At 50.3% G+C, this 12,954-nt stretch overlaps 1 protein-coding gene across 7 annotated transcripts in view; it reads right to left on the reverse strand.

Annotated features, from left to right (window-relative positions):
* The window catches only part of LOC139578525 (SUN domain-containing ossification factor-like), an 81,345-nt gene that overhangs the window by 11,248 nt on the left and 57,143 nt on the right, over positions 1–12,954 (reverse strand). For 6 of the 7 annotated variants that reach the window (XM_071406240.1, XM_071406238.1, XM_071406236.1 and 3 more), the window contains 7 exons: positions 12,712–12,792; positions 9,060–9,150; positions 7,693–8,970; positions 7,473–7,560; positions 6,566–6,670; positions 6,260–6,402; positions 504–595 (listed from right to left, as the gene is read on the reverse strand). In XM_071406240.1, coding sequence (XP_071262341.1) covers positions 504–595; positions 6,260–6,402; positions 6,566–6,670; positions 7,473–7,560; positions 7,693–8,970; positions 9,060–9,150; positions 12,712–12,792 — 1,878 coding nt within the window. The remainder of the gene's footprint in view (positions 1–503; positions 596–6,259; positions 6,403–6,565; positions 6,671–7,472; positions 7,561–7,692; positions 8,971–9,059; positions 9,151–12,711; positions 12,793–12,954) is intronic. The other variant, XM_071406239.1, reaches the window with a different exon arrangement.

The following is a 12,954-nucleotide window of genomic DNA, read 5'->3' on the forward strand; positions in this document are numbered from 1 at the left end:
TGTGTGTGAGAGAGAGAGAGAGAGAGAGGAATAGTGGGAGTACTATGTTTCCTGGCTGTCTGAATGAAGGTCTTTATTCCTTCAGGAGACGGGTGTGCCCAGGCCATCCCACTGGAGTGTCTGTGGCTCCAGTACCCTACCATACAGTACCCTTACAGCAGCCATACATTAGCTCACCAGCATGGTACAGCCAGCCAGCCCGGCAGTCCAGAGAGAGACCATGCATGGGCAGAGCACATAGTCATGCACAGCTGTTGCTCTGAGACTGTAGCAGTAATGTGGTGTATGATGGCGCTGGCATGGAAGGCTTTCTGAAGACTGCCGTGTCTAGTCTTTTAGTCATAGCTCCTGAGCAGCAACAGGATGGACAGAGCAGCGATGTAGAAGACAGGAAGGTTAGAGGAAAGGGTGTGTGTGTGTGTTTGTGTAAGAGAGAGGCCATGTGAGTGACTGAGTGTCTGTAGAGTGACTCAGTGTGTGTGTGTGTGTGTGTACACACTTACCTTCTGAAGTAGGAAAGGTGAAGGACTTGGAGCGTACGAGAGGACACGATACCCTCCGCTTCAGACTCATATCCTCATAGGAGGAGAAACACCTAAAACACACGACAGGATAGCACCGTTCTAAATCTATGGAAGTGACCCAGTCGTTCCTTTGAAATGTTGCGTTGCCAGTTCTTATCCCTTGCTTGCTAGCTAGCTAACTACGGCTAAATTACAGCAGAATAACAGCAAAGTAGCTGCATTTGCGTTTGTTTTAGTTGTTTTCTAGTGACATTTATTTGGATGCATCCATAACAATGAGGTAATGATGCGAGATTTCGCCTGGCATAGAAAAATTTGCTTTTTCGTCAAGACACTGTTCAGAGGAGCTAGCCAACAACACAGCAAACACAATCACGTTCATTTCGTTTTGACCTGTTTTTCTATCAACATTTATTTGGATGTATCCATAAAAACTATGCGGAGTCCTGATTTCCACTGACTAAGAAAAGATCTCCTCGTCCTGACACACTCCTCAATAAGACAGTGGAGATAGAATTTCAAAATGGAAACAAGACAGCAAGTTTTACACGTATTCCGGTTGTTGAAAACCAACTGCTAGTCTAAAAGAAAGGGGAGATCATGTCTAGCCACTTTTTAATGGTGGACATCACGTTTCTAAATTGCCTGGTTGGGCTGATGAAATAGTGGATTGCGCATCGAGATGGAACAGTAAATAGGCATTTCAACATCATAACTGGTGGCAACTTGTGGAATAGACACCAGCTGGAACACAGTTTTAACCAAATCAGCATTAAGGATTAAACCCACCCGTTGTATAAAATAAAACATTAACTGGGCTAAGGGAAAACATTATATTAGACCCAGAAAGCACCAACAATACTCTAATAAATAATATGGGGAGATCAGACAAAAAAGGTGTGTGTGTGTTTACCTCTTGGGGCTGGGGTAGTGGTTGGCTGCGGTGTGTGTGTGTTTACCTCTTGGGGCTGGGGTAGTGGTTGACTGTGGTATGTGTGTGTGTGTGTGTTGACCACTTGGGGCTGGGGTAGTGGTTGGCTGCGGTGTGTGTGTGTGTTGACCTCTTGGGTCTGGGGTAGTGGTTGGCTGCGGTGTGTGTGTTGGTGTGTATTTACCTCTTGGGGCTGGGGTAGTGGTTGGCTGCGGTGTGTGTGTGTTGACCTCTTGGGGCTGGGGTAGTGGTTGGCTGCGGTGTGTGTGTTGGTGTGTATTTACCTTTTGGGGCTGGGGTAGTGGTTGGCTGCGGTGTGTGTGTGTTTACCTCTTGGGGCTGGGGTAGTGGTTGGCTGCGGTGTGTGTGTTGGTGTGTGTTGACCTCTTGGGGCTGGGGTAGTGGTTGACTGCGGTGTGTGTGTGTTGACCTCTTGGGGCTAGGGTAGTGGTTGACTGCGGTCGGTGTGTGTGTGTGTGTGTGTTTACCTCTTGGGGCTGGGGTAGTGGTTGGCTGCGGTGTGTGTGTGTTGACCTCTTGGGGCTGGGGTAGTGGTTGACTGCGGTGTGTGTGTGTTTACCTCTTGGAGCTGGGGTAGTGGTTGACTGCGGTGTGTGTGTGTGTGTTGACCTCTTGGGTCTGGGGTAGTGGTTGGCTGCGGTGTGTGTGTTGGTGTGTGTTGACCTCTTGGGGCTGGGGTAGTGGTTGACTGCGGTGTGTGTGTGTTGACCTCTTGGGGCTAGGGTAGTGGTTGACTGCGGTCGGTGTGTGTGTGTGTGTGTGTTTACCTCTTGGGGCTGGGGTAGTGGTTGACTGCGGTGTGTGTGTGTTTACCTCTTGGAGCTGGGGTAGTGGTTGACTGCGGTGTGTGTGTGTGTGTTGACCTCTTGGGTCTGGGGTAGTGGTTGGCTGCGGTGTGTGTGTTGGTGTGTATTTACCTCTTGGGGCTGGGGTAGTGGTTGGCTGCGGTGTGTGTGTGTTGACCTCTTGGGGCTGGGGTAGTGGTTGACTGCGGTCGGTGTGTGTGTGTGTGTGTGTTGGTGTGTGTTTACCTCTTGGGGCTGGGGTAGTGTTTGACTGCGGTGTGTGTGTGTGTGTGTGTTGGTGTGTGTTTACCTCTTGGGGCTGGGGTAGTGGTTGACTGCGGTGTGTGTGGTGGTGTGTATTTACCTCTTGGGGCTGGGGTAGTGGTTGACTGCGGTGTGTGTGTGTGTTGACCTCTTGGGGCTGGGGTAGTGGTTGGCTGCGGTGTGTGTGTTGGTGTGTGTTGACCTCTTGGGGCTGGGGTAGTGGTTGGCTGCGGTGTGTGTGTTGGTGTGTATTTACCTCTTGGGGCTGGGGTAGTGGTTGACTGCGGTGTGTGTGTTGGTGTGTGTTGACCTCTTGGGGCTGGGGTAGTGGTTGGCTGCGGTGTGTGTGTGTTGACCTCTTGGGGCTGGGGTAGTGGTTGACTGCGGTCGGTGTGTGTGTGTGTGTGTGTGTGTGTTGGTGTGTGTTTACCTCTTGGGGCTGGGGTAGTGGTTGACTGCGGTGTGTGTGTTGGTGTGTATTTACCTCTTGGGGCTGGGGTAGTGGTTGACTGCGGTGTGTGTGTGTTGACCTCTTGGGGCTGGGGTAGTGGTTGACTGCGGTGTGTGTGTGTGTGTGTTTACCTCTTGGGGCTGGGGTAGTGGTTGGCTGCGGTGTGTGTGTGTTGACCTCTTGGGGCTGGGGTAGTGGTTGACTGCGGTCGGTGTGTGTGTGTGTGTGTGTGTTGGTGTGTGTTTACCTCTTGGGGCTAGGGTAGTGGTTGACTGCGGTCGGTGTGTGTTGACCTCTTGGGGCTGGGGTAGTGGTTGACTGCGGTGTGTGTGTGTGTGTGTGTTGACCTCTTGGGGCTGGGGTAGTGGTTGACTGCAGTGTGTGTGTGTTGACCTCTTGGGGCTGGGGTAGTGGTTGACTGCGGTCGGTGTGTGTGTGTGTGTGTGTGTTGGTGTGTGTTTACGTCTTGGGGCTGGGGTAGTGGTTGACTGCGGTGTGTGTGTGTTGACCTCTTGGGGCTAGGGTAGTGGTTGACTGCGGTCGGTGTGTGTGTGTGTGTGTGTTTACCTCTTGGGGCTGGGGTAGTGTTTGACTGCGGTGTGTGTGTGTGTGTGTGTTGGTGTGTGTTTACCTCTTGGGGCTGGGGTAGTGGTTGACTGCGGTGTGTGTGGTGGTGTGTATTTACCTCTTGGGGCTGGGGTAGTGGTTGACTGCGGTGTGTGTGTGTGTTGACCTCTTGGGGCTGGGGTAGTGGTTGGCTGCGGTGTGTGTGTTGGTGTGTGTTGACCTCTTGGGGCTGGGGTAGTGGTTGGCTGCGGTGTGTGTGTTGGTGTGTATTTACCTCTTGGGGCTGGGGTAGTGGTTGACTGCGGTGTGTGTGTTGGTGTGTGTTGACCTCTTGGGGCTGGGGTAGTGGTTGGCTGCGGTGTGTGTGTGTTGACCTCTTGGGGCTGGGGTAGTGGTTGACTGCGGTCGGTGTGTGTGTGTGTGTGTGTGTTGGTGTGTGTTTACCTCTTGGGGCTGGGGTAGTGGTTGACTGCGGTGTGTGTGTTGGTGTGTATTTACCTCTTGGGGCTGGGGTAGTGGTTGACTGCGGTGTGTGTGTGTTGACCTCTTGGGGCTGGGGTAGTGGTTGACTGCGGTGTGTGTGTGTGTGTGTTTACCTCTTGGGGCTGGGGTAGTGGTTGGCTGCGGTGTGTGTGTGTTGACCTCTTGGGGCTGGGGTAGTGGTTGACTGCGGTCGGTGTGTGTGTGTGTGTGTGTGTTGGTGTGTGTTTACCTCTTGGGGCTAGGATAGTGGTTGACTGCGGTGTGTGTGTGTGTGTTTACCTCTTGGGGCTGGGGTAGTGGTTGACTGCGGTGTGTGTGTGTGTGTGTGTTGGTGTGTGTTTACCTCTTGGGGCTGGGGTAGTGGTTGACTGCGGTGTGTGTGTTGGTGTGTATTTACCTCTTGGGGCTGGGGTAGTGGTTGACTGCGGTGTGTGTGTGTGTTGACCTCTTGGGGCTGGGGTAGTGGTTGACTGCGGTGTGTGTGTGTGTTTACCTCTTGGGGCTGGGGTAGTGGTTGGCTGCGGTGTGTGTGTTGGTGTGTGTTGACCTCTTGGGGCTGGGGTAGTGGTTGACTGCGGTGTGTGTGTGTGTTTACCTCTTGGGGCTGGGGTAGTGGTTGACTGCGGTGTGTGTGTGTGTTTACCTCTTAGGGCTGGGGTAGTGGTTGGCTGCGGTGTGTGTGTTGGTGTGTGTTGACCTCTTGGGGCTGGGGTAGTGGTTGGCTGCGGTGTGTGTGTGTTGACCTCTTGGGGCTGGGGTAGTGGTTGACTGCGGTGTGTGTGTGTTGACCTCTTGGGGCTGGGGTAGTGGTTGACTGCGGTGTGTGTGTGTGTTTACCTCTTGGGGCTGGGGTAGTGGTTGGCTGCGGTGTGTGTGTTGGTGTGTGTTGACCTCTTGGGGCTGGGGTAGTGGTTGGCTGCGGTGTGTGTGTGTTGACCTCTTGGGGCTGGGGTAGTGGTTGACTGCGGTGTGTGTGTGTGTGTGTTGGTGTGTGTTTACCTCTTGGGGCTGGGGTAGTGGTTGACTGCGGTGTGTGTGTGTGTTTACCTCTTGGGGCTGGGGTAGTGGTTGACTGCGGTGTGTGTGTTGGTGTGTATTTACCTCTTGGGGCTGGGGTAGTGGTTGACTGCGGTGTGTGTGTGTGTTTACCTCTTGGGGCTGGGGTAGTGGTTGGCTGCGGTGTGTGTGTTGGTGTGTGTTGACCTCTTGGAGCTGGGGTAGTGGTTGGCTGTGGTGTGTGTGTGTTGACCTCTTGGGGCTGGGGTAGTGGTTGACTGCAGTGTGTGTGTGTGTTTACCTCTTGGGGCTGGGGTAGTGGTTGACTGCGGTGTGTGTGTGTGTTGACCTCTTGGGGCTGGGGTAGTGGTTGGCTGCGGTGTGTGTGTGTTGACCTCTTGGGGCTAGGGTAGTGGTTGACTGCGGTCGGTGTGTGTGTGTGTGTGTGTTTACCTCTTGGGGCTGGGGTAGTGGTTGACTGCGGTGTGTGTGTGTGTTTACCTCTTGGGGCTGGGGTAGTGGTTGACTGCGGTGTGTGTGTTGGTGTGTATTTACCTCTTGGGGCTGGGGTAGTGGTTGACTGCGGTGTGTGTGTTGGTGTGTGTTGACCTCTTGGAGCTGGGGTAGTGGTTGGCTGCGGTGTGTGTGTGTTGACCTCTTGGGGCTGGGGTAGTGGTTGACTGCGGTGTGTGTGTGTGTGTGTTTACCTCTTGGGGCTGGGGTAGTGGTTGACTGCGGTGTGTATTTACCTCTTGGGGCTGGGGTAGTGGTTGGCTGCGGTGTGTGTGTGTTGACCTCTTGGGGCTGGGGTAGTGGTTGACTGCGGTCGGTGTGTGTGTGTGTGTTGGTGTGTGTTTACCTCTTGGGGCTGGGGTAGTGGTTGACTGCGGTGTGTGTGTGTGTTGACCTCTTGGGGCTAGGGTAGTGGTTGACTGCGGTCGGTGTGTGTGTGTGTGTTTACCTCTTGGGGCTGGGGTAGTGGTTGACTGCGGTGTGTGTGTATGTGTTGGTGTGTGTTTACCTCTTGGGGCTGGGGTAGTGGTTGACTGCGGTGTGTGTGTGTGTTGGTGTGTATTTACCTCTTGGGGCTGGGGTAGTGGTTGACTGCGGTGTGTGTGTGTGTATTTACCTCTTGGGGCTGGGGTAGTGGTTGACTGCGGTGTGTGTGTGTGTGTGTATTTACCTCTTGGGGCTGGGGTAGTGGTTGACTGCGGTGTGTGTGTTGGTGTGTATTTACCTCTTGGGGCTGGGGTAGTGGTTGACTGCGGTGTGTGTGGTGGTTTGTGTGTTGGTGCTCCGGCAGCAGTGCAGGCAGAACACCAGGCCCAGACAGACACACAGGACTAGAGACACCACCAGGTAACTCTGTCGGTCTGACACCTAGAAAACACAAACACATATAAACATTTAGACATCTGAGGAAACACAGAAACATATCAGATCTGATTATGACATTTTGCAAGATGATTCAAATTAGGCCAACATTTTATCTGATACTCAATAAATGTAGGTAGTATTACTGTGTGTGTGTGTGTGTGTGTACCTCTTTCTGTAACTGTGAGACAGTCATGGTGAGGTTGATCATCAGCTTGGTGACGTTCTCCAGCTGGCCCTGTAACATCTGGATTGACTCTGTCTGCCTCTGGTCCTGAGGGATCACACAACCAAGATGCAACGTTAATAAAACCCTGAGACAACCAACCTACCCCACAACAGACAACCCCCAACCATACATTCTACACCAGTGTTTCCCAACGACAGTCCTCCAGTACCCTCAACAGCACGTTTTTGTCGTGGCCGCAGACAAGCACACCTGATTCTACTTCTCAGCTAATCATCAAGTCCTTGACAAGTCAATTCTGGTGTTTTTGCTGCTATTCCAGTTTCAACTGTTCTGCCTGCGGTTATGGAACCCCTACCTGTCCCAGACCTGCTGTTTTCAACTCTTAATGATCGGCTATGAAAAGCCAACTGACATTTATTCCTGATTATTATTTGACCATGCTTGTCACTTATGAACATTTTGAACATCTTGGCCATGTTCTGTTATAATCTCCACCCGGCACAGCCAGAAGAGGACTGGCCACCCCTCATAGCCTGGTTCCTCTCTAGGTTTCTTCCTAGGTTTTGGCCTTTCTAGGGAGTTTTTCCTAGCCACCGTGCTTCTACACCTGCATTGCTTGCTGTTTGGGGTTTTAGGCTGGGTTTCTGTACAGCACTTCGAGATATTAGCTGATGTACGAAGGGCTATATAAAATAAACTTGATTTGATTTGATTTGTCCGGGGCTACAACAAAAATGTGTGCTGTTGGGGGTACTGGAGGACCGGAGTTGGGATACACTGACCTACGATAAACCACATCTTAACCATCACTGAACTACACAAATCACAACCATCCCACAATAACCGTCCTGCAACCCAAACCAAGAAGCAACCGTTTGTAATGGACCTGTTCTCCAGCGATGCGGGAGGTGTTCTGTAGCTTGATGATGGTCTTGTTGAAGGCCCTCTGCATCTCCTCCATCTGCTTACGATACCTAGAACACACCGCACACACAACAAGCTAATCAGAGCCTGAACAGGACAAGTCATATGGAGGAAGCTACGACATAGCTATAAGATTTAAAAAGACACAAACACTCTCACACGCACACACATACACAACTCACCTCTGGCTGAGTTCCTCCAGATATCTGCTGCTGAGGGACATGTTCATCTCCAGGGCTTTGATCCTGTTGTTCAACCTCATGAACACACTCTCCTTTTGACTGGAGCCGTGCACGTTCACTCCTCCGTTCATGCCTCCATTCCCTCCAATATACTCCCCTGTGCTCTGCAGCTCAGCGTAGAAGTCCGTAGCTGTCCGGTGTAAATGTCCATTAGCAGTAACCGGGACGCTAAGTAGCAGGTCCTCCATGGACTCTTCCCTAAGTGGGTGCTCTGCTGGCTGGGGAGGGGGGGAGTCGCCCTGCTCCCCTTGGCCCTTGAGGTCTCCACTTTCTACCCCAGCCCTGGGTGTGTGTGGCTCTGCGTGTGTGTCGGGCTGGAGGGGCACAGGGAGTTCAGTGGGAGGGGGGATGTCTGCAGGTCTGGAGGCAGTGGGGAGGGGCTGGACTGGCTGCTCCTTCAGGGAGAGTGGAGGGAGGTCCAGAGAAGCTGTCTCAGAAGTTGGGGGGTGGAGGGGGGTAATGGGACTGGGGGAAGGGTTGGGGGTGCTGGCCTGCTGGGCCTCTGGGAGAGGGGCTCCCTGCAGGGCTGGAGGGGGGACGGGGTCGTCTTGGCTGGGGGGCCGGGGAGCTTCGTCCTGGGTAGGGGTGGGTTTGGAGAGGGAGGTGTGAGAGAAACTGTGGGGGGGCAGGGTAGAGGTCCGGCTAGGCTCCAGAACAATGATGTGGTCCACGGGGTGTGTGTCTGTGTGATTGTGTGAGTCTGTAGGAGATAAAACCTCGTTTTGGGCCCGGGGGGCCGTCTCAGGATCAGGGACCGGCTCTGTGTGTGTTGGGGCTTCCTGGGTGTGTGTGGCGGCGGGGACAGGGTCCTGAATGGCGGTGTGTGTGGGTAAGGGAGTGTCTATGGGGGTGCGTGTGTACGTGTCTTGCTGCCTCTTGCGGAGACCGCGCTGTCTCTCTCTGGCGAGGCAAGCGTCACACCAGCGCCGTAGCAGCTCCGGCAGCGTGGCCACACAGGAGATAGAAGAGAGGGAAGACACGGAGGAGAGAGGACAGTACAGCTGGCTCTCCCTCATCCACTTTTCCTCTCTCTCCTCCTCCTCATCATCATCCCCCTCTTCCTCCATCAGAGTCACAGTGGACTGTGGGGGCTCCTCTTCCTCCACCACCAGAGTCACGATCTGTCCATCCTCCGGGGAGGGGGAAGAAAGGGGGGAGTCCGGGGAGGACAGGGCGAGATCAGGGTCCTCCTGAGGAGCGCTGTGGTCTGGCTCCACTCTGAGAGAGAGAGAGAGAGAGAGAGAGAGAGGAGGAAGTTAGAGACTCGTTCTGCAAGGTGAGTGTGAGTGAGTGAGTGAGTGACTCACGCTGGAGGAGGTGTGGTGATGGTAGGGGTTGGTGTGAGTAGCACCTCCTTATTCCCCTCGGTTTGGTTCTGGGCTTCTGATGATGCGTTGGCTGGAAGAGATACACAGAAACACAGCAGTCTTTAGATACTACCACAATTACATAGAACATGTATCTCTATGTCAACTACTACATTAACTTCCTTTCATAGGATAACTATCACTAGTCATGACAAGGTTCAGTTCTCTAACCCCAGACCAGCTATAGTCTGATGCCAGTCTGGTGCTGCTCTAACCAACTCTATGTTGTTGCCCAGTTCAGTGGGTTAAAATGGGGAACAGAGACAAACCACCAAACATCTATGTTTGGAGTAACGACCACAAGAGAGTTGGCAAAAACAGAAACAAACAGCCAGGCTGGTCCAGTTAGGCTCTCAAACCTCAGCGACCCTGTGGGTTGAAAAAGGGTTTAACAAACAGCCCATAGTTGATCACTTCAGCTGCCCTCAATGCAGCCCATAGTAAAGGCTGTGTAACGGTTTGTGAGGATGTGTGAGTGTGTGTGTGCCATTGGGACCAGGGGGTAAATCCGTGTTTGAATAGTGTTTAGACTCCAGCAGTATCTGAGGGTAAGATGGGGACCAGAGGTATTTGGTTCTGCGTCATAGACCCCCCCAGTCCTAATAGAAACAGCTCCCCAGCTGCTGCTTTATAAAACACTGCTCCATTGTTCTTCTGAAAACATCCTGGCAGGCAGGCAGGCACATACGCAAAGACGCACACCCCAAACCAGAACCATATGAGTTTCAGAACCACCTAATCTAAACAAGATGGGTGAAGTTGGGCTTAGACTGAAATGTCCAGCAGGAAGGGAAGGAGAGATGGAAGGGGGAAGGAGAGATAGAAGGGGGAAGGAGAGATAGAAGGGGGAAGGAGAGATAGAAGGGGGAAGGAGAGGGCACAGACTTATATAATAGGAAAAAGGGGGTTGGGCAAGAGAAAGAAGGACGAGCAAGACTTGCTGGGAAGGAAGCGGAACCAAAACTGGATCTACTGTTTGTGTCTGCTCCGAGGTCTGATGTCATTTGGAACATTCTGTTAATCGTCGACTGTGTATGTGTGTGTGTGTGTATGATCTGAACTCAAGCAACCCATATGGAAGTGTGTGTGTGTGTGTGTGTGTGTGTGGTAGGGGTGTGATGTTTAAACTAAATTGGGATCTATAACATTTAGAAGAAATCCTTAAAATAACAGTGCAGTTATCACAAAACTACCACTAACAGGTCCCGATCATCATCATAAAACGGAAAAGTTAAAATTAAACAAATACCTAAACGCAGCAATGCTGTAAAGGAGGAGATATGCATATTTTAAATGATTTGACACGGATATAAAATGCTCCGCACGTCATTGTCATTACCAGTGTGGACAAGCCAGTTGGTTCTGTTTGAACGTTGCCATTGGCTGTGTGGTTACTAAACGAGAACAAAGCTGGGTAGGATAACAGTGAGTGAGTGAGTGAGTGAGTGAGTGAGTGAGTGAGTGAGTGAGAGAGGCTAGATCGGTTCTTCTTAAACATAGTTGAATTCCAGAGCTTCTATTCTGTGAGGGAAAGAGGGGCAGGCTAGTAAGTGCTGAGCCTCAACAAATCATGCTGGTTTAATTAAGACCTTTATTGTGTACAGAATACCTCTAATGTACACACTGTGACATTCCCCTGGACAGCTCAGTGCTTTAGTTAGCACAAGATAAACCTTCCTCCATACATATGCAAACCTCATGCCTCTCGCTGCAAGAGGCCGTTAACACAGTAAGTTCATTACATTAACACATAGCATTTCCTCAAAGTAGAGGTCGACCGATTATGATTTTTCAACGCCGATACCGATTATTGGAGGATCAAAAAAAGCCAATACCGATTAATCGGACGATTGTTAAAAATGTATTTATTTATTTGTAATAATGACAATTACAACAATACTGAATTAACACTTTAATTTTAACTTAATACATCAATAAAAGCAATTTAGCCTCAAATAAATAATGAAACATGTTCAATTTGGTTTAAATAATGCAAAAACAAAGTGTTGGAGAAGAAAGTATAAGTGCAATATGTGCCATGTAAGAAAGCTAACGTTTAAGTTCCTTGCTCAGAACATGAGAACATATGAAAGCTGGTGGTTCCTTTTAACATGAGTATTCAATATTCCCAGGTAAGAAGTTTTAGGTTGTAGTTATTATAGGACTATTTCTCTCTATACCATTTATATTTCATATAGCTTTGACTATTGGATGTTCTTATAGGCACTTTAGTATTGCCAGTGTAACAGTATAGCTTCCGTCCCTCTCCTCGCCCCTACCTGGGCTTGAACCAGGAACACATCGACAACAGCCACCCTCGAAGCATCGTTACCCATCGCTCCACACAAGCCACGGCCCTTGCAGAGCAAGGGGAACAACTACTTCAAGGTCTCAGAGCGAGTTACGTCACCGATTGAAACGCTATTGGCGCACACCCCGCTAACCAGCTAGCCATTTCACATCGGTTACACCAGCCTAATCTTGGGAGTTGATAGACTTGAAGTCATAAACAGCTCAATGCTTGAAGCACAGCGAAGAGCTGCTGGCAAACGCACAAAAGTGCTGTTTGAATGAATGCTTACAAGCCTGCTGCTGCCTACCACCGCTAAGTCAGACTGCTCTATCAAATCATAGACTTAATTATAACATAATAACACAGAAATACGAGCCGTAGGTCATTAATATGGTCAAATCCGGAAAGTAGCATTTAGAAAACAAAACGTTTATTCTTTCAGTGAAATACGGAACTGTTCCGTATTTTATCTAACGGGTGGCATCCCTAAATCTAAATATTGCTGTTACATTGCACAACCTTCAATGTTATGTCATATTTATGTACAATTCTGGCAAATTATTTACGTCTTTGTTAGGAATAAATGGTCTTCACACAGTTCGCAACGAGCCAGGCGGCCCAAACTGCTGCATATACCCTGACTGCTTGCACGGAACTCAAGAGAAGTGAAAACATTTCCCTAGTTAAAAGAAATTCATGTTAGCAGGCAATATTAACTAAATATGCAGGTTTAAAAATATATACTTGTGTATTGATTTTAAAGAAAGGCATTGATGTTTAACGGTTAGGTACACATTAGTGCAACGACAGTGCTTGTTTCGCGAATGCGCTTGTTAAATCAACACCCGTTTGTGAAATAGGCTGTGATTCGCTGAGAAATTAACAGGCACCGCATCGATTATATGCAACGCAGGACAAGCTAGATAAACTAGTAATACCATCAACCATGTGTAGTTAACTAGTGATTATGTTAAGATTGATTGTTTTTTATAAGATACGTTTAATGCTAGCTAGCACCTTACATTGGCTCCTTGCTGCACTCACATAACAGGTAGTCAGCCTGCCACGCAGTCTCCTCGTGGAGTGCAATGTAATCGGCCACAATCTGTGTCCAAAAATGCCGATTACCGATTGTTATGAAAACTTGAAAATCGGCCCTAATTAAAATCAGCCATTCCGATTAATCGGTCGACCTCTACCTCAAACACAACACACATTCTTAGCAATGAATAGAAGGGGGTGAAGGAAATGAGAGAAGGGGAGGAGCGAACAGAGGAGAGGAGCGAGGAGGATCCATACGTTCCAGCTGTGCTCCTCCATCCTCAGGCTTGCCTCCCAGAACGTTGGCTGCTATGTTGTTGACCATGTTGAGAATGGCATCTGTACGTAGAACACACACACACGGAATCATGAATAACCTTCTTCACTGGTAGTAAAGTAGTTGAAGGCCCCACAGGAATCTGTAAAACAACAGTTCTTGGTATTCACCTACCACAGCTTGCAATCCCCTAACCGACTCTACATACCCTTACCCAACCACCC

Source organism: Salvelinus alpinus, chromosome 6 (assembly GCF_045679555.1).
Source record: "Salvelinus alpinus chromosome 6, SLU_Salpinus.1, whole genome shotgun sequence".
Taxonomy (NCBI): Eukaryota; Metazoa; Chordata; class Actinopteri; order Salmoniformes; family Salmonidae; genus Salvelinus; species Salvelinus alpinus.